This window comes from Falco rusticolus, chromosome Z (genome assembly GCF_015220075.1).
Source record: "Falco rusticolus isolate bFalRus1 chromosome Z, bFalRus1.pri, whole genome shotgun sequence".
Lineage (NCBI taxonomy): Eukaryota > Metazoa > Chordata > Aves > Falconiformes > Falconidae > Falco > Falco rusticolus.
The window spans coordinates 222,658-243,884 of record NC_051210.1 but is presented as its reverse complement, the minus strand read 5'-3'; the positions used below and the strand labels follow the sequence as shown (position 1 = coordinate 243,884).

Sequence of the window (21,227 nt, the reverse complement as noted above, 5' to 3'; positions counted from 1 at the left end):
GCCAACCAATCAGCGGTCTCATTACTGATAAGCGACGGCACCGCCCTCCCACACTCTTCCCTTCACGACTCGGCAATAACTATAGCCGTGATTGGGCAGCACTGCGGCCGCTGGAGCGGAGCGGGCCCGGTGGCGGCGGGGAGTAGGCTGCGGCCTGCTGTGGGCGCCGGGCCTCACGTATAGAGCCGCTCGGGGAGGCAGGGCGGCCCGGGCCGCGAGAGAGCTCCCTCCGCTATGGCCGCCGCCACCTGGTGCTACCACGGGGACCCCGAGCCGGAGCAGCCGGCGGTGCTGGGTGAGGCGGGCGCTGGGCTGGGCTGGGCCGGGCCGGGCGGGAGCACGGACTGGAGCGGGACTTACGGCCTCTCCCCTCCGCCTTGCAGTGCAGTTCTCCAACGGCAGGGTGCGGCAGGCCGACTCCATACGGTTCACCGTCTACCGAAACAAGGACACGGCCCATCCCGGGAAGAAACACCGGAGGATCCTGGTAAGGGCCCGCCAGGGAAGCAGGCTCCCGGCGGCCGCCTGCAGCCGGTGCTTCGTGTTGGCAGCGTCGGCGCCTCCGCTAAGGGCGGCCGCGGGGAGCCCGGCGCTGCGCCTGCCCCAAACCGGGCCGTGGCATCGGTGCGGCTCCGACACGTGCCCGCTCTCCGTGTGCGAGGAGCACCCCGCTGCAGCACGGAGGGAGCGGCGCCTGGGAGGCTGCGGGGCCTGCCAGAGACCCGGCGTGAGACCAGCACCCCGAGGCATACCGGCAACGCTACCCACCTCAGCTAGTGACGAAGGGTTTGCGCTTCTTCTGATCTCGCTCCCGCCTTTTATGTCTGTGGCCGTGGCCGCTCCTGCAAGTAGGGATTGGGAACCTGGGTCAGACATGCAGGCCCTGTGGTCCCGTTTCAGGGAGACTGCTGCTGCCCTCAAACAGCTGCCCTGCTCCAGCTGCCCTCCTTACTGTACAATGAACAAAGCTCGGAAAATCTGCATGGAGTTTTTCTTTGTAGCAAATGTGTATATAAATAACTAGAGTTTAACCCCAGCCTCTGTGAAACATTTCGATTGATACATGGTTATGTATTCTCAGATGAAGGTTCATTCATTTACTGAAGTTCTGTGTGTTGTTGATTTATTTTAATAACCTAAAGGGAAATAATGTTTGAAAGTGACGTTACTTAACAACTAGTCAGGTCTTCATGATCACAAAATCTGTTGTGTTATGTTTACATAGTGAACACGGTGAATTCTTCACCCAGATTTTTGTTACATTACATTACATTACAAGGAGATTTCTGCTTCTTTCAGTGAAGAGGGAACCACGATTAAAGTCAGGAGATGCTTTCTGCTGGTATTGTTAAGTCTTACAGCTGCTTGCATGCATGATTTCCTCAAGGAATAAATTACTTCAGTACACTTTCCCTGAGGATTTTGTCTGAAGTACAGTAGAAACACAAAGTTTTGAAGTACATCTAGGTGATTGAGCCATTCCTGATAGTGCTAGCTCTTTGGGTTTGTTGGTTTGGTTTTGGTGGGATTTTTTTTTTTTTCCAGTGAATTGCGGTCACTTGGAGCTTTGAGCGGATCATTAGACATTATATCTTAAACAGTTCCCCTTGTCTGTAGTAGTGACTCTGATCAGTGTTTGCCTCTGGCCCAGGCTGAAATCTGTAAGGTTTGTCCTCGTTGGAAGCTTAGAGAAGCTTTGAGCGGCTGTGTTAAGGACCCTAAAGCATTGGGAATAGTATCTTAAATTCTCTGGCAGAGAGGCCTGATCTCTATTCACTGGCAACTTTGTGAATAAACCTATTACTTTCACAAAGTTGCTTCTGGATTAAAGTACAGCAGTAAAGACTGCATGATGTTTTAAGTGTAGTGGCACCCAACTGCTACAGTGATAAAATCTAAATTCAAATTATGATGCTCATAATTTCTTTGCAATGGTTCCTCATCTTCTGGCCCAGTGAAAGCTGAAGTAGAATCATGGGTAGTTTAAGCTTCAAGAAGTGCTGTCTTTTAAAGATTTTGACTTGCTGCAACACGTACCCAAGTTGGGCAGTGAAGTTTGCGTACACGACTCGTGTCTGATGCCTGGGAATGTAGAGCTTTGTGGCATCAGGGATAATAAAGCAGATGCAGAGAAGGTTATTTACAGCCCTGTACTCAGGTAATTTTTCTTTGTTTTTCAGGTCTCGGAAACTGAAAGGCTTTCATATGTGGGGAATAACTTCAGCAGCGAAGTTAGGAAATGTAACTCCCTATGCAGGTATGGGTTGCAGGCAAAGTGGGGGCAGGAACATGGAGGTGGATGCAGAGGAATTACTCAGATACAAAGTTCCTGGTAGACTTTCTTAAAGCTGGCTCAGAAGTCCCCACAGAGGCTGTGATTTTAATCAAGAAGATTTTGACAGGAGGCTCTAGCACCTAGCAGCTGCGTTGTTTGTGTGTTGCGTCCCTTTGGAAGTTGTGATGTTACATACAGATAGAGTGTATTTGTAAAGATCTTGTGAAGGGAAGGGTGAGAAAGTGATTTGATGTAGCTGAAACCTAGGAATAACAGCTTTGTTATTAAGAAACTAAAAGATAAAGAATTTTCAAGATCATCTGCTGCTGCCCAGGAAACCCCTGGGTCATTAATCGTCCCTTAACTTCAGGGCCACAGCATGATGCTGCTATGTGAACTGATAAGGCGTCTGTGCCATGCACTATAAAAGGAAGTGTCGGTGAAATCACCAGCCTTTACATGTCCTGGTTTAAGAATGTGACCTTTGTGGCACTGGCGCAGATCCCACGGTCCTCCTAAGGAGTGTTTTATATGCGAGATCTGTCTCATTCTGGAATACAAGAACCGCCAAATGGGTGGAGAGCTAACGTGAAATTTGCAAATAGTCTATCAAAACATGCTAATACTAATAATCTTTGTTCTTTCCGAGAGGTGAAACCAGGCGCACTGGACCGTCAGATATAACAGCCTTCAGTTTTAAGATGCTGTAGCGGAAAAAAAATGAACAAAGGGGCTTTTTCTTCCTTACTTCGGAGAGATAAATTTAGTTTAATGAATGTGTGATACAGGTATTGCAGTGTTATTTCTAGGGCGATTTAGTGCTCTTATCTCTGAACATTAAATAAGAGATGATTTTAGCGGCTTAAGTGGTTCTTGCCTGCACCTCTGGAGATTCTGAGCTGTGGTAACTAAGAGGGCAAGCTAACAGCTGATATACATTCAGCTTCAAATACTAGTTTTGCATTAGGTGTGCATATGCCTCAGGATCTCCAGAGATGCAGGCAAGAATTAATAAATTAATTTCTTGCTTTTCTTTCAAGTTTTCCTATCCTTTCCTTCTGTCCCTTTCTTCCTACGTGTGCTTCAGCTACATGTGTGAGGATTTCCTACAGTGGATCCATTCCCGTTGCTCGTGGCAGCTGTCAGCCTAAAACTGTGCACTCGTAACGGCTATTGTTGGTATAACACGGAGCAGAAGCCACCTCTGAACGAACAGTCCAGTTTTTTTCTGAGTCGATGAGTTCAGCAAACCTCTGGGCTTTCTGGAACAGCAGGAACTGCCAAGAGATCCTTTCCTGACCAGCGAAGTATGGTCATTTGCACTGTACTTGGGCAGTAGTTGCGTGGTGTGTTGCTCCCACTGCAGCAGGCATCCTGTTGTGCTGGTGGATTTTGTCTTCAGGGAGCGTGTCCTGAGTTTTAGGAAGATGTGTTGTGGAGGAGAGCAAGTTCGGGCGCTAGTCAGAAGGGTTGATGTGGAATGAACTCTTCTGGCCAGATAAAAAACTGGTGCTGTTGATACCCCTGATCAACTTCAGACAAGGGTGTTCTGTTCCTGTTTCTGGTGGGTCATGAGGCACAGTGAGGAGCAGTACAAACCATTTGGGCTTGCCCCACTGAAATGTGGGCTGAAAAGGAATTTACCTGAGAGAAATTACCGTGTTCTAGAGACAGCAAAGTCATGTTTCTGAGAAGCTCTGAGAACTTGGTGACTTGTACTGAGCAGAGAACTGGCTGCAGGGAACCCAAGATTTAAAAACACAGGAAACTGCATAGAAGCACTGAGAAACCAAGGGTCTTGGTGCATCAAAAAAGACAGAGTAGCAGCTAGCACTCCAGCACCTAGGCTTCAACTGTGCGTTTGGGAGTTAATTTGGTTGTCTTAAGGCTTCTACGTTTACTTAGAGCAACAAGTCTTTAGAGAGATATATATATATATATACACACACTTGTGTGTGTGAACTATGTGTGCGTGCCCTGAAGGTAGCTTGTTTTATTTTGACGTCCTGAAAGCGCTTGGAAGACTTGTATTCGCAAGGCAGAGGGTTGGCAGGGAGTGGGGAGTACACATGGCTCTGCACCATATATTTTAAAACATCACTTCCACTGATCTGTCTCTCACTAACCACTTGCTCCTGTTCTTCCCAGGTATTTTGTCGGCGTGTTAGACAAGGACTCTGGGCAAATGCAAGTCTATAATGCTGAAATATTCAGCCTGCAGCCCTTACTGTCAGGTAGGAAGATACTGTGTGTAACTCCAGCACCAGAGTCACAGTGTGCTAGACCTACGTACTCGTTGAGCTATGGACTGCTTGGTTGCTGACAGCAGTGGTCTCTGTTGTCTCCCTGGCTGCTTTACTCCTCGTTTTTGCTTTATTCCCTCAGCATCATCTTCCAAGGCACTACATGATGCGAAAAATGGAGAAGGAAGCAAGGTGAAATTTAGGGTGGAGGATAAGCAGAGAGTGTTATGGATGGGAGGCTGGAAGTGCTGGAGTCAGTAACAAAGCTGTCACTGTTCAGAATAAGCGCAGCCTTGTCTAGGTGCTCTCGACTTGAGGGAAGCCTGGAAATTGTCAGGTCGAGGGACTGGATCACTGAAAAACAAAACCATTTTTCTTCAGCAGAACTGCTTTTTGTTACTGACCTCAGGAGGATAATCCGAAGTCTTTGGGGAGTTTATTTTTAACCTGTGCAGCAGGAGCCAGGTATTGCTGCAGTCCACGCATTAACACTTGTTCGCTTTATAGCAAAAACTGGCCTGCCGTTCCTTTTTTGTTTACGGTACATACTCTTGTGTATTCAGTGTTTTGTTTAATCGACCAGCTCCTGTGGAGGAGATCTCAAGTGATGTGCCAAGTCTTTCAGTGATGCATTAGAGCTTCAGGAATACGGAGTATGTGTGCTGTCCTGGCTGCTGCAAGCCAAGCGTGCTAACTTTTGTTCTTTTATAGATAACTTAATACCTGATGACACAAAGGATTATCAGAAAAAATCCTACAGGGAGAAGGTAAAGTTGAAAGCCCATATCGTGTTCTTCTGTGATTATACAGCTAACAGTGGCAGATGATACTTGTTTGAGACTGTGAGGGTTGGTTTACTGCAGGGTGTACGTGCAGGTTCAGCGCTGTCTCTGTGCTTTGGAGGTCCATGAGACAGTGCATTTTCAGTGCCTGACTTGGCATTACTTTCACAATTATTTTAGGCTTGATTACAATCCCAGTTACCTCCTGCCCCTTTGCGCAGATCAGTTCTTGTTGTGTGGTTGACTTGGGCCCAGGGAAAAGTTTAAAGTTTTCTTAGGGAGTGTGAATGTGGAACAGGTGGTGCTTAGCAGCTGAGTTTTCCTCTTGGATGCAAAGTGTCTTCAGTGTGTTTTAATCTCTGTCTACCTTGCACAGATGGATTTGTGCATTGAGACCTTTGGTACCAGCAAGCAGAAACGAGCTCTGAACTCTCGGCGAATGAATGCAGTGGGCAATGATATTCTGAATACAGCTGTGACAGAAGCAGCAGCAAACATAATAGATGCAAAGGGAGTAACAGGTAAGTATTGTCTCAGAGTTTAATTAATGTCATCAGAAGTACCTTTTTCTGTCTGTTACTTGCCGAGTATGGTAGGAAGAAGAAAGGGCTTGGCTTTTCTTCAAGGAAGCAGCTGGTCTAACAGCTGAGAAGGGCGCAGGTGGAGGAACTCGCAGATCTTTCTGGTGGAAGGGGAACTGCTTCCTTCTGATCCTGCTAGACTTAGTGTCAGAGTTGCCTGAATTAGGGAAGGTCCCTGTGGCACCACTGTCCTTCCCTGCCCATTGTTAGGAGCTCCTCTGGGGGTCTCTAGATACCACTTTATTGGGATGAAGGTGATACATTCACCTGGTCTGAACCGAGATGCTGAATGTTCATTAAGGTGAACTTGTACCCTGGCTTCACAGTGGCATGGCTGTGGAAAATGGTCTGTGCCCTAAACCAGGTCACAGCCCCATCAGGTGCCATCCCCGGTGCTGTTGTGAACCAGGCTGATGGACTTAGGCTACAGGGAACGTTCACTCTCAGAGGCATCACAGTGAAGTGATGTTTCAAGGACAGTTGGCGACCCCACTACTGAGTGCCCTTGAGGCTGCATCTGTACTGTGTTGTCATGCCTCTGCCGCCCCCCCTGCACCCTTGCCCTGATCAAGAAGGAGGTAAAAAAATGACAGAGGAGGCCGAGGAGGATCTAACAGCAGCCCCACCGCTACCTGAAAGGGCAGTCGGAGCCAAAGCCGCCTCAGCAGTGCCAGCAAGGGGTCAACAGCACAAGTGGCAGTGGTCACCCCACCTTGGGAGGCCCAGGTGGGAGGCTGAGCGAACCTTCTTGCCTCAGAGGGTGGTGCGGCCCTGGGACAGCTCACAGAGGTGTAGGGTCACCGTTCTTGGGGGGTTTCCAAGCTTTGGAGGACAAAGCCAGGGTTGCCCTGATCTGGTGCTGGAGACAGTCCTACTCTGGGCAGGAGGTTGGACAGTAGACCTCCAGAGTTTCTTTTCACCTGTATTTCTGGGATTCTGAGCTTTGTTGGCTATGCATGGAGGAGATATCTGTTATCAGGCTTTCATGCATTCTCTTCCGGGTTGGATATTGCTCTCAGAGCTGCTTTGTACCATAGGCTGCCAAAGCCATCTTCTGCCCGTCCTGCAAGCAACAGGTAGGTGCAGCAGCAGCAGCAGCAACCAGTTTGTCTTGGTGCGCTTCTTTCCTCGATTTTTCTTTAGTCTGGAGTGACTTTTCTAAATCTTAAGGAACACAAAGTTTTTGGTAGAACTGATGGCACCAGGTTAAAACCCAGCACGCTGAGTACGTAGCAGGCGTATCAGAAGCTCCCGGCCTTTCTGTGCATACTGGAATGTTTTCGATGTAGTCAGCACCTACGTGTGGCAGTAACAAACAAAACAGGGGAGAGCGGTAGCCTTTTCCTTACTACTGGCCCAAGTGAGACAAACTGGAGTTCTAAAACTTTAAAACTCCCAACTGTGACTGAACTGGTGTTGACAAAAGAACCACCATTAAGTAGACTTGCGTTTAAAGGAAGGATTTGGGTTGGGGTCATGTTCTCTGTGTTTTTGTTTGCGTGGTCCAAATACTGTCGTCTTTTTTGCTTCCTTCCAAAGCTTTGATCCAGGATATGGCCCAAGATGATGTACAGAACATCTCCATCTTCCTCCCACCGTGTAATGAAGATGCTGACAAACCAGAAGATGTTTACAAGTTTGAGGACAGTATCTTTTTCTGTGGTGGAGTGGTTTCCCACACCTCTAAGCCTTTGGTGTCAGTGGTCTGGCACATGGGAGTGAGTGCTGGCAGGTGTGTGAATGAGCTGAACCTCATCCCCTCACAAGCCAAAAACTGAGAGCAGGGAGATGCTTTGTTGAGGTGGTTTTTTGGTGGTTTTGGGGGGTTTTTTTGCCTGCAGTTTGACTGGTAATAGTAATGAGGTCAGAGCCATGCGGGAGAAGTGACTTGGGGTCAAACCACAGTCCTTTGTTACTGACTGGCTTCCAGGTTGTGGTGTTAGGTCCTACCTATTTCGAGTTTCTTTCCCTACCTACTTCCCTACCCCACGCTTCCTAAAGTGAGAGTGGATGGGGCTTATCTCACTGTGGGCCCTTCAGTCCGGAAGGGTGAGCAAAGGCACACTTGTTCTTTTCTTGAAAATCCTACCAGTTCTGTCCCCAGCAGAGTATGAAGCGTTGCGGGTTCCAGCAGCGGTCTTTGTTAACATCACTGCGGAAGAAATCGCCAAGAAAACGGAAGATAAAAGGTAATGCTGCTGCAAACAGCCTTGTAATAGTGAAGGTGGGCCCTGTGAAACTGTAGTTTATTCTGTGGGGCAGGTTGGCTACTGCTGCCAGCTCCGCTGTACCCAGGCTGATTTTTTCAGTACAGAGGAAGGTTATTTGATCCAAGCGTGGCTGAGCCGCACCTACCTTGTGGACCACGGGGTTTAGTTGTGTACAGGTGAGGAAGCTGCATGCACAGCAGCACGGCTGCCCTTTGGGGAGCCAATTGGCAGAGGAAGAGCGTGGAGAAATCCAGAGTGGGCTCTGAAGTCACGTGCCTAGAAGGTAAACCACAGAACTGTGCTGAGCACAGTGTGCCCATGGCTGGGGACTGTCACAGAATCGTGTTACAGAATCGTATCACAGAACGGTTTGGGTTTGAAGGGACCTTAAAGACCATCTAGTTCCAATCCCCCTGGCCATGAGCAGGGACACCTTCCACCAGCCCAGGTTGCTTAAAGCCCTGTCCAGCCCCGGCCTGGAACACTGCCAGGGATGGGGCACCCACAGCTGCTCTGGGCAGCCTGGGCCAGTGGCTTTACCACCTGCACAGTAAAGAATTTCTTCCTAATATCTAATCTAAATCTACCTTAAATGTCCCAGCCAAGTACTGACTCGCTGCAGAGGTTGCTCTAGCCTGGCAAGCTGGCAGGGACATACACTTAGAGCTGTCAAGCCTTTGTGCTGGGGGGGCTGAAGTGAGCAGGAAAAGCACCGTGCCTCACTCCCCGTACTTCGTGGCTGCCTGTGCTGAAGCAGAAGTGTGTCTGAGTGCCGCGTTGAGAGCCTGCGGTGTGGGGACCTTCTTAGCCGCACACTGAAACGGGGCTGGCTGAACGTGAGGGACGTTGACAGGAAAAGTGTGCTCGCGAAGCAGCCTCCTGGGCTATCCTTTCCTAGGTGTCCAGGGGACTCTCCTCAAACAGCTGAGCACTGAGGTTAAAGGTGTGTCTTCTGAAGATGTAAACTAGTTCCTAGTTCTTTGAGCCTCATCCTCTCCCTCCGTCTCCTTTCTTTTAGCCATTGCTCCTTTGTTTTAGAGGAGCTGAAGTTCCTGCCTGCTGATGAGAAGAGTAGAGATCACAAAGCCCGCTGCCTCTGGTTCCTGGACACCCTTATTAAGTTCAGCTACCTGAAAATGATCAAGAAGAAGCGTAAGAGAGTTTTAAGCTACCTGCTGAGACTTGGTTTGTAATTCCTACAGTGGAAAAGAGTAAAGCTGCCCGGAATGAGCTGTGTGGTCAGGCAGCTAGCTGCAGCAGTTGCTTTCAGCCTGTACCATGCTGAAGTTGAGGATCTCCGCGTTGCTGAGGGTTGTTAGCTCTGTGTCTGCTGGAAGATGTATGCCTCATCCTTTTCAGTCTCTTTGTAACTGCTGTGCATCAGGATGGCACCGTGACATCCTCTTGATAGAAGATAAGGTAGCTTAGATTGAAAATGTTGAGGTTCTTTCTAGTTTATTGATAGTACTGTGCTTACAAACATGGTTTATATTTTCACTTTAGGCCTAAGCCAAGAGGCTGGAAACTGTCAGCGCTCTCTATCCAGCCTCCATATTCCAGGTGCAAGAGGCATACAGTGTGTGATACATCCTTTGTGTCTCTTTTTGTGCTTTTGAGAATGTTTTCATCCTCCTTTGCTTATTAGCTCAATGTGTGAATCGCAATAATCCTGTGTTCAGGATCTTGCTTTTAGAATGGTAGGAACTGCTGTTCTCGAAAGCACTGCACAAAAGATTTTCCTGAAGAATTTCAGGATTTGCTGTCTCCCATAGAACTTGCATACCTTGAGTCTTGTCAGTGATGAAAATGTCGTTGTTAGCATTTTCAGTGACTGGGGGGGGGGGTGATGGAGGAGATGGCAAGCCTGGCTGTAAATATTGTCCTGCGTTGCTGGAGACACAGGAGTCGCCCTGCAGGATTTGGTCAAGGAGGATGTGGAAATGACCAGTCTTGGTGCTAGCATGAATTTGTTAGTGTGGTTTCGGTTCTAATGCTACTTTGTGACAGGACCATCGGTTGAAAGGCAGGTATCTATTAGGAGAAACAGGCATAGACACACACATGCGTTGCCAGTTGTGTTGTGTTGAAGTGAGAGATCCCATTTGTAAAGAAAATAAAAGCTGTTAGGAGCCTCTCTGACCTGAAAAATTATGAGACCTAGAAATGAAGTGCCCAGGCTCCTTCTAGGTTCTCAGTATTCCTGGAAAGAGGCACTAAATGTCCTGGTAGCAGACGTGCTATTGTGACGGCTGGAGGTGGGCAGTACGAGAAAGAGTATGTGTTTCTCATTCCACTGCAAAACCCCTTTCTGTCCTAGATCCGATGGGTCCTGAATGCCCACACATTATTAGCAGGAAACTCATGAAGAATTTCACTTCACTGACCTACAACAATGGCAGGTAAGGAACTATGTGTGTTTTGAATGTCCTTGAGGCAGAGAGATGCCCGATTCAGCCTGAAGGGCCGTGAACACATTATCTATCGGGAAACTTCCTACTAGAATGGAAGGTAGCTTCCTCGCTTCACACCCCCAGCCCTTTAGAACACTGAGTTGTGGCTGGTGATGGTCCATTTTAGACAGTGCAAGTCTAAAATGTCACTTGGAGAGACAGGATCATGTGTGCAAATGCAAGCCTGCACCTATGGATATAAGCTGGCTTGACGAAATGGGGTGCCCAGCCATCTGCCTGATGGTTTCTGGATGGAGGATGGCAGAATGGGTGCTGGCTTTGCAGCTGGGTCTTGATGGTGCAGCTGAACAGGCAAATGTCCACGTGTATATTTTCACTGTGAACCGAGGCAGCTCACGGATGCGTCGTCTCTCCACCGTCCCAGAATGCGTCAGGATGGAGGTGGTGCAGTGGCTGAATAGTGGCGCTTTTTTTCACACTTGCGTAGTTTTATTAGCCGAGCAGGGGTGCTTTTACATCAACTTTTAGGCATGACTTAATTTGAATTCTCTGGTGAAACCTACACAGACAAAACTGTGTAAAGATTTGCACTAGTTAACTTACCCTGGGCTGAGACCCACACCAGGAGAAACTGCCATTCCGTGACTGGAGCGGAGGCTGGGAAGTTCCTGCAGGTCCTTTCCAGCAGTGTCAGGGCCACTTGTGGGATGCTGAGTGCTGTCTTACTGCAGTGAGGGCCTTGGGCAGCTGGTGGAGGTGCCTTTGACCAGGTGGCCCTTGGCTGCAGCCTTCAGATGGATGCCACATACATCTAAGTGGCTAGAAATCTGAATAAATACGCATTATTCAGCCATCCCGATGAGTGGAAGCACCAAATTACAGGCAAGGGTGAAGAGTATCCTCACTCTTGCCAGAGTGCCTTCCCCACACTCCAGGAGCCATCAGCCTCTCCACCTAGAAGCAGCGTATAATGCTGATGCTCCGCTAGCGCTAGCACAGCTGCACCGCCACTGTTGATGTGGTGGGAGCAGAGAACTTGAGTCCAAACGGGCCAGCTTTTGTCTGAAGTCTCAAACCAGTGACGAACAGTGAAATGCTCCCAGAGGATCACCAGCTAGCTGTCTGCTTTGTCTGGATTATGTATTTGAGGTGCCATTACTAGTTAGGCCAAATGCGCTTGGAACAGCTTCCCTTTGTTTCCTCTCGCAAGGGAGCAGCGTGGCGAAGAGACTGAAGTGGCGTTAGTTGGTGGTTGCACCTCTGAACAGATATGGGCATGTGAGGGCAGAGGAACCTGTTAGGTCCCAGTGCTTGGAGGTCTGTGTTGCTCTGAGCTCTTCTTTGGTGGCTAGGAAAAGTCAAGTCCTGTCTAACTGGGGCTCCGGTTCTGTCTGTACCTTGTGCGGGTTGTGTTCTGCGTTCATTGACGCTCCGGATCTCATATGTTCTCCCTCTTGCCATCCAGTGTCCAGAATTTAATCTCTGCGTCCATGAAGGCTAAAATCACAGCGTATGTCATTGCATTGGCTCTGCACATCAACAACTTCCAAACGGACCTCACTGTTCTGCAGAATGACGTGAAGCTCAAAGAAAGCAGGTGAGTTGCTGCGTGTGTTCGTGCTTGCTGTGATCCTCCTGAGGAGAGAGCTGGGGAGCTTCTCCGGCCCCTGGGTGGCATAGTAATACCTACTAGTTGTAAGTGGACTCTTGCCTTTTGTGTGTCGAAGCTTTAGTTTGAAGCCTTGGCGTTCATAAAGGAGGGGTGGTTACACATCTCAAAAGACCCTCAGGTGCATCAAGAGGCTCTTCAGCTATTCTGCAGGAAAAGAAGCAGAGGCAGGCAGCACTGGAATGGCCAGCTGGGGCAGATGGCAGGATGGTCTATCCACTGCCGCCCAGCTGTGTTTCTTGCCTGACAAGTCACATCACTTTTCCCCTTCCTGTCCCCTGTATCCCTTTTTCCTGCAGAGCTGGAAGGTACCTGTTAGGTACCAGTCTGGCTGTAAGTGCAGGTTTGTAGCCGACTGTAACAGGCAAACTAGAAACAAGAGGGGTTTGTTCTTACAGTCACACTGTGGGCATATAGGTGGTGTTTACATGGAAGAAACCCAGCCCCCTGAAATTATTTACTCTGCCCTTGGCTTCTTGGTTCTTGTTTTTGAAAAACTGATGAACTTGGGGACTTAACAGCAAAGCTTCATGGGGAGAGGTTGTAGGCAGAACTGCTGGCCCCAGGATTTGAAATAAGGATTTGTCACATCCGGGTTGGTGATGGTGAATGGGTTGCAAATTCCCAGATTGCAAACAGATTGAAAACAGATTGCAAAATAAACTTCAGGGCAAACGACCCTTGCTCCGTTAGCTTTTGGGGGCGGTTGCTCCCTGGACTCTTAATTTTCCCTGGAAGACTATGTACAGAAGCATCGTGCACCTGCTGCTAGCTGCAAGGCATGCCTTTCCCAGCAGGTGTCAGCTAGATCCTGCTGCCAGCTCCTCTGGCACTTCTTCCACTGCAGCTTGTGCTGTACTGTCTCTCTGCCTCTCCCCCCCCTCCCCCCCCCCACGGTAAAATAAATCAGGAATTGATCAGAACTGCTCGAGCAGCCCACTGTGCTGTCTGGGGAGTCTCCCAGCAAGCAGACATCAACTCAGCAGGCAGCTTCTTAATCCTGGCTGGGAAGGGATCAGGTGGCCCCGTTCGTGACTGTCCAGCCGTGCTTATTAACATCTCTTTCCTGCCCTGTCCTGTTCTGTGAGCGATGCTGATGCCAAGGACATGTGCTTCATAACTCAGTCACCTTGGTCTTTCTTAACAGGATTATTTAGTAGTCACGCGGCTGAGCGGGAGCCGTGGAGGGACACAAACCCTTCGCTGCAACCGAGAAAAACGTTGTGGACTATCCTAGGGTTTCTTTCTGAGAGCTTTATGTTAAGGTCTGGTCGTAACTGGAAGTTATCAGAGCCCTTAGTCACCTCTTGGTTTTGCAAGCTCCCTTATCAGCCTTGCTGCAATTATTTCTGATTTTGCCCACAGTTATGCTCTTTATTCTTTGATGGGTAGTAGTGGGTTTAACAGCAGTGTTTGCTATTGGTTTCTATCCAATTTTTATTTAGGGTTTGGGTTTTTTTTTTCCTCCTTTTTCTTTCGGAACTAAGCTTTTTAGGGAATCCACATTGATTTTTGCTCCCAGGTTTTGTTCTTCTGTACTGGAGCTAGGAACGTGGGCCGTAGGATGCTGTTGAGAAAAGGGGGGAGGAGGCTGGTACCTGTTAGAAAAATTGAGGAGATACACATAGCCCTGGGCCACTTGATGGAATAATTCTTTCCTGGAATGGGAGGTTTGACTGAAGAACCCTTCCCAACTGAATCTTTTTAGATTTCAAAGATAATAAAAGTCAGCTGGAAGGATTCTGGGATTTGTGTGTTCTCAGGACCCCACCTGAGGCTGGGACACTGTCGTGTTAAGAAGTGGGAGTTTCCTTGAACCATTTATATTTGATCAGCCCGTCGGTTTCCCGAGAAAGACGAGACCCTTGCATCCAGCCAGCCTGCCTGCTGCTAATTCAACCAACCTATTCGGGGACCCCCGTTGACAGAGTCACTGAGTCAAATCCCTTTTATCAACTACTCAGATCTCTGGAGACTTACACAAAAGGGACTTCAGCTGAGGATTTTTGTTACATAAAATACAAGTTTGTGACAGAATGAGGTTCAAAGATTGCTGGTGTTAATACACTGACTGCAAAGCAAACTTAAAACAATACAGGTATTAACAGCTAGCATGAGTTAAGCATAGGACAAAGTTTTTTACCCAGTAGGTGTCCCTACAGGGGAGAAGGCAGTTTGGCCTGTCAGCTGATCCCAGAGGTTACAATGAAGTCATCTCTAACTTCTCCCCTCGTTCGTCCACGTTTTATACTTTGCAGTACACTGCATATTCATTTATCATACACGGGATCGGTTACAAGTTTCTCGTTTTGAATGCAAATTAGCACGCGTCCTCAGACAGCGCTGCTGCAGTTCTTTACCGACTCTGGATGCTCCCCAAGCAGGGTTTTGCCCTTTTTCGTGGGGGCTGTTTTGAGTCCGAGGTCATGCTCTCCCACTACCGCTGTTACCTTTGGCCTGTTTTCAACTAATTTTCTCTTTATGTCAGTGGACTGCAACACCTTATCAGCCTGTCTCCTCTTGTAGACAGAACTTTCCTCACTTGAAGGCTTCTTTCTGCGTAACTTAGGTAATGGTGTTCTTTCTCACTGTCTGTTCTTTATTTCTCATCCTTCCCAAGGCTGACTCCATTGATTAGAAGCCCTTTCATTCATGGAGGGGTGGGTCATCCTGACCTAACCTTATGCACGGATTTATATATAATTCAACACTAAATCAGAGTTTGGTAATTTAGGAGTTTAGACAACAATTCCCGCCCCCTCCCCCACCTTTGGACTTATTTCGGTCCAGGGCTAGTCTGTTTTCTTGTACATTTAGGTGGAGCTTGAGTGACTCTAGTCATACGTTATTTTGTTCTTCCTAACTGGTATTGCGTGCTGCCAGCAGCAGCAGCTGAACACAAATAATGCTTGTTCTGCTCTTTGTAGGGAAGTGGAGAGCAGCATTATTATTTCTCAAGGCAGCTGGCCGCCGAGTAAGGCAACAAGGGTTCATAACGCTCTCTGAGGTGGTGGTGCACAGCTCGGTAGCGTTCTGTAGCCTTTGAAGACTTACAGCTTCTGTCTCCATGGTATCCTTGAGATGCAGAGAACGCATCCTGCTTGCTGGTGTCTCCTGCCTTCTCCCCTGAGGCAAAAGGCTGTTGATCTCTTTGTGCAGTATCGTGGTACAGAAGGCTTGTGCTCCCCACTGACATAGTGTTCCTCTGCTGTTTTCAAGGATGATGGATATCGCAAAGGCCATGCGGCTGAAGGTCTCCAAGGCAAAGGGGCTGCCAGGACTTGAGAACGATCAGAACCACAAGCTGGGCACTCTCTCTCTCCCCTTGCCTGTGCAGAAGGCATCAGGGAACCAACGGAAGCGCAAGAAAATGAACTAAAATGGCTCAGAGGTCTGAGCAGGGGCAAAGGAGTTTCTTTCTCAACTGCCACTCTGCACACAGACCAGCACGGGGATGCTTCTCTCCGTCTGTTGGATTTGGCTGTCTAACATCAGCACGTGACCCTGTTGAAACCCTGTCTTGAGGCTGGCTTACAACAGATGTTCACTCATTAAACTGCTGCTTTTTTTGATTTGTGTGAAAAAAGCTACAATAAAACCTTTTTTTTTTTTTTTTCCTCCTGTCTACAGGTGGAGAGAAATACGTAGGATGTGCTGCTGTGCAGGATCATGGTTTGAAACTGCAGGTCCTCCACCGACTACAGTCTGGTTCTAGCAGTGACCTCGTGGCCCGTGGCCCGTTCTACCCCTTTTTCACACATGCAGGGTAGAAAGCACAGAAAGAGACACTGAGCAAAGAGTTACTTACAACTTTTTGGCTCTGTGTGTGTCTGTTTCACTGGAGGTTCAGTGTAGTTCTGTGGTCAAAAAGTATGAGGGTGCAACACAAACAAAATATTTCTACCACTTTTCCTGTCCTGGAGGGAGGAGGGAGAATTGTGCTGACTTAGAGCTGGTGTCGTCTTCAGAAAGGGTGAAAAGCTGAGGGTCACATCCAAGAGAAAAAGCTTATGTGAAACAGGAGCATGGGATGGCAAGAGCAATCTTCTCTTTCAGATGTCTTTGCTTCAGATGGTAACTGGGGTTTAGTACATCATTTAGGGATTTAAGAGTAACTCCTTGCACACCCTCATGCCCCACTATTCATAGCTTTCGTTAGAACTGACACAAAACATCCAGTTTTCTGGGTGGAGGATAATTAATGCCAGGGAATTACAGGCTGCAGATAATGCGTAGGAATGTTTTTATTACAGAATGGTTGTGGTTGGAAGGGGCTTCTGCAGGTCACCTTGTCCAGTCCCCCTGCTCAAACAAGGCCACCCAGAGCCAGGTGCCCAGCACTGCGACTATTTCCAGTGACAGAAACCACAGCTTCCCTGAGCAACCTATGCTAGTATGTGGTCATGTGGTAAGAGAAAAAGTGTTTCCTGACGTTCAGAGGGAGCCGGTATGTGCCCGTGGCCTCTGGTCCTGTTACTGGGCACCACTGGGAAGAGCCTGGCTTGTTCTCTTGGCACCTTCCCTTTGAGTTTTTATAGATACGGATGAGATTCCCCCAGAGCTTTCTCTGTGTAGTTGCAGCTCCCTCAGCCTTTCCTCGTAGGAGTGATGCTCCAGTCCTTTCAGCGTCTTGGGCGCCCTTTGCTGGATTCTCCAATATGTCTGTGTCTCTTTGATACTGGAGAGCCCAGAACAGGACACGCCACTCCAGATGTGGCCTCACCGGTGCTGAGCCGAAGCAAGGGATCACCTCCCTTGACCTGCTGGAGATGGTCCTAATTCTGCTGAGACAGTGTTAGCCTCTGCTGCAAGCTCGTGTTCAGCTTGGTGCCCACCAGGACCCCCAGGTCCCTTTCTGCCGAGCTGTTTTCCAGCTGAGCAGCCCCCAGCATGTCCTGGTGCCTGGGGCTGCTCCTCCCCAAGTGCAGGACTCCATGTTTCCCCCTTTTGTCCTTTGGAAGCCCCTGACTTACCCGGGCCTCATCTCTCGAGTCTTTGGTACAGCGAAATAATGCTCAGGGAGCTCCTCTGGCTGTAGCCACTTTTGTGAGTTTTTGTAATTCTCCTTGGGATCTGGTCTTCTACATAGCAGAGCCAGCAGCTCTGACTTAAGACCGGTATGAAACTGTATTCGGAGATACACCAGTAGTTTACCCTCTTTATCTGAGGTCTAGCTTGCTGCTGTTTTGGGGAGTTGATACAGGGTGTGAGGAGGGGAGCAGATGTGGATTGCCCTGACAGCATCATGGGTTCTTGGATGAAAAAATCAATTGCTCTTGCAAAGCTGCTTCTAAGCTGTGGCAAAGGCAAGCAGAGAAGTAGAAAGCGCAGGTGGTTGCCTGAACAACCGAGCAAGAAGTGATGCTCTTTTCCGTAATACGGAGCCACTTGCAGCAGAGATGAGAATGTTAATTGTATCTCTTGACATCAGTGCTGTGTGCATCAGAGCCTGTCGGACTGTGTCCGAGAGCAGCACCGCTGATTCGGGGGAAAATGAGTGCTAATTTAGTCCGAGTGGGTGAATGAGTCATCTGCGACGTATGTCACCGTTCGCTCTTGCGCTTTGCAAAGCAGCTGTTCACCTTGGCGGTAACGCAGTAGAATCCTTTGCTCGAGGGAAAGAAGTCCCAAGGCAGTGATAATGGCAGTGGGGGAAGGGGACCGGAGATCCCATCTTGGGGTTGGAGAGGAGACACGCAGCCCCCACTGAGGGAGACAGGACAGGGTTGCAGGGAGGTCCCGTGGAGGGGGCACTCGCCAGGTGGGAACCACAGCGAGGTGTGGGTGGCCAAGAGGGACTCGGAGCCCCCAGTCAAGTGTGCCTGTCGCTGGCCACATCGCGGAGTAGCCGGGTTGCCCCCTGGGCCGCCGACGCGCAAAGTGAAAAGAAGAAATCCAGCAGCGGTGGGAAAGATGCCTTGCTGGAAATGAGGTTTGCTAAGACGCTGCTCAGCTTTCTGGGTCACCTCACTCGAGGGGACATCCTGGACACTTGAGGGTGCAGGAGGGGCTGGGAGAGGCAACGCGTTTTCTCTCTCAAGGCGCTCGTGCGGGTTTGCCCAGCGGGAGACTGATGGGCACGGCAGCTGCTGGTTAGAGAACATTAGCCCTCGCCAGACGGGCTGCCTGGGAGCAGGAGGGTCATGGCCAACATTTTTCTTGGACTCCCACTGACCACAGCTGCCTTAGCAAGCACATGCAGTACCCGGGCAGCACGGGCACGCCTGAGCCAGCACTGGAGATGAGGCAGGACCTAAAGATGGGTTGCATCATCGTTCTTGTTCCCACGGGAGCAGGGTGGCTCCCACAGCTGCCTGCTTTGAAGGTGACCAGAAGATCGCCTTGCTGCTCCTCTGCCGCCGCCCCAAGATCACTCTAGTGCTTTGGGAGCATACAAATGGCATTATAGTCCTCTTGAGGAGGTGGCTGGCCACCAGGTGTAAAGGTTCTGGGAAATAGGCTGGGCACGGGCTCTGTAGGACAGCGTTGGGTTGGAGTCAGCTTCTCTTGGCGATGTTGGCGTATTGTCTCACGACAGGAGCAGGACAGGCAGAGCAGCAGCGAGGCCCTCAGCTTTCGCCAGTGCTGCTTTTCTGGAAACGATGAGCTCTAATTAACTGACAAGCAGACAAACTGCCCTCTTTGAACAAAGCAAAACGCAAGGTCTGTGCTGTGCAGGGAAGTGGTTGTGCAGGTCGTGGGTGTGCGTTAGCTTTGCACAACGTTCAGGTGGTGAAAAAGCCAACAGAGCTGCAGATTGTGGCCTCAGCAAGCCTGCGGTCAGGGTGCCTGGGGGCTGTCACACGCTGTGTCACGGCGAGCACTGGAGTTGGGGGTTTGCATGGGTTCAGCTGCACCCCACGCCGCAACAGGTTCTTGGTAAGTGACTAAATTTTGAAATCCTAGCGAAGTGGTACAAAGGATTGGCCGTGCCCCTGTAATGTTGTAGCTAGAAACCGTTGGCCAAGCGTGGGGCTAAGTCTGGATCCATCCGCGCCGAAACTCCCCTCTTGAGAAGGATTCCAGAATGCAGGGGTGTCCTTTCTGAACCTCGTGACTCAGCGGGAGGGTCTCCCGACAGTCTTCTCTGGCTCTGTCCTCTGTGCAGTAAAGAATCAAGTGTACCTTGCCACTGAATCTTGCTAAACCACCGTGGCATTTACTATCGAACTTTGTTAAATCTCCGTTTTCTACCAATAAACGTACCGCTGCTTCTCCTTATGAGTGAAGTGTGTCGCTCCATCCATGACAGGCTGACGGGATTCAGAAGCCTCTGTGAAGTGCTTGAACTGAGAGAGATTCTCCGAAATCCCGGAGTTCAGGCCACTGCAGGCAGCCCCAGGCGTTGCATCTTATTTTTGAGCTTCTCCGCGTTGCTTTAACGTGTGCAAGTTTAGCCCGCTCCAGCCAGTAACCACTGCTGTGAATAGTCGGAGCAAGAGCACGTCTATTGCAGTTGTGCTGTTTATTTCCCTAACAGGCTTTCTCATAGTGGTACCGAACATTTCCAGGTGCTTCCGCAAGCATGCCAGCCTTCTGGCAACTTCCACTTGGAAACACCCAGCCATGACCTTTTACTGTCTGTGCCAGCAGCCTGGCTCTGTCCTGCCTCACGTACAGGTCTCTAAAGGTTCCCCAAAGTCCCAGGCCCCTCCACACATCAGGGCTGTGGATCCATGTCTTTGTGCGTGGGAGAGTCAGTGCTGCAGAGGCAGCTACGGAGAGTCTGGGACTTCAAGTTCCTGCCCTACAGCCTGAGTTTGGCTTCTCACATCCTTCCCGCAGAGCCGTCCCTCCTACCGACCTGTGCGTTCGTTCTTCTCCTGCTGCTCGTCTCCCGCTACCGTTGCCGGCTGCTTCTACTGCTTGACTCTACCCCTGCCCCAGGACCATCTGTCAAGCGAAGCAACGCCGTTATCAGCTGCAGGGTCTCAGCTAGGAGCTACATCCTTCCCTGAAGTCTCCTCCTGCGTGGGACCACCACAGCAGGGACTGCTCTGCAATGCCCCAGTGGGGCTCGTCTACTTCATCTCGAGCGACCCCCGCTACTCGGCTCTCCTGGTGCTGTGTGCACCTCCTCCCAGTCTGCCCAGGAAATGGTGAGCAGCATTTCCTGGTGGATGTGCTGGTCTCCGAAGGCTTGTGCTAAGCTGCCTTTGCCGTTATCCCGTGGCAAACTGGGCCTTTAGATGATCTCACTGACCACAGAGATTAGAATGCTGTTGCTCACCTCTGGTTTTAAACCTGCTCTTGAGCTTGTGAAACCCTCCAGGCTTTGGCACAGGCTGTGGGCTTGCCCAGTGCCTGTCCCTGCCAGGTGGCTGTGACTACGTCCCATAGCCTTGCAGTGTGACGAGCTTCAGAAAGGGCCCCCCCAAAAGCCACTCTGGAAAATGTCACTTAGTTTGGAAAGCGGCTCCGTTACTAAATTAGAGACACCTTTTAAAGGATAGCATTTCATTTGTGGCAGTTTCCCTTTTTTTAAACAGAAGAGATGGTCTCTTCTTACAGAATTGCTTCGTGGAGAAACAGCAGATGACATCAGATTGTGCAACACAGTTACACCAAAGTGTACCGGAGGAGAAACCTATGTGGACACTTCGTTACATGAACAAGACAGAGAAAATCCAGCTGGAAACTGACCGCTGGTTTCAGGCAGGGGGATGAGAAGGCAGAACTTGCTAGCAGGTCATGCGAGGTTACAGCACGCAAGCCTCCACCTGCCCACGGTAAGAGCCCTGAGCCCCAGGGACCACTGGGGGACCCCTGGTGACACGTTCAGAGGGGTGAGCCCCTGCTCAGTTCCTCCCAGTCCCAGGGGAACTCAGCCTCACAGGCTGGGGGACACCTGCCCTCTCCCCAGCCCCTCACGGACCCAGGGGTCTCTGCCAGGGGTATGGGACACGCTACAGCGGGCAGGGGAAGAGCATCCCAGGATTGCACAAAGCTTATTAACGGGATGCCCAGGGGAGGAACCAAACTGGGAATTGACACAGTTCAGGCAGGATGAACACGTGAAAACAGAGGAGCGAGGCAATAAAAGCGTCTCACTGTGC

General features: G+C 49.8%; 1 protein-coding gene across 1 annotated transcript; it reads left to right on the top strand.

The window, feature by feature from the left end:
• Positions 1 to 75: 75 nt before the first annotated feature.
• Positions 76 to 19,388, top strand: POLR1E (RNA polymerase I subunit E). The gene is made up of 12 exons (XM_037372895.1): positions 76 to 295; positions 384 to 487; positions 2,181 to 2,257; positions 4,424 to 4,509; positions 5,230 to 5,285; positions 5,677 to 5,821; positions 7,421 to 7,528; positions 7,974 to 8,070; positions 9,110 to 9,243; positions 10,409 to 10,490; positions 11,968 to 12,099; positions 15,391 to 19,388. The coding sequence occupies exons 1-12, from the start codon at positions 235 to 237 to the stop codon at positions 15,548 to 15,550; spliced, it is 1,242 nt and encodes a 413-aa protein (XP_037228792.1). The 5' UTR covers positions 76 to 234; the 3' UTR covers positions 15,551 to 19,388.
• The last annotated feature ends 1,839 nt before the right edge of the window (positions 19,389 to 21,227 follow it).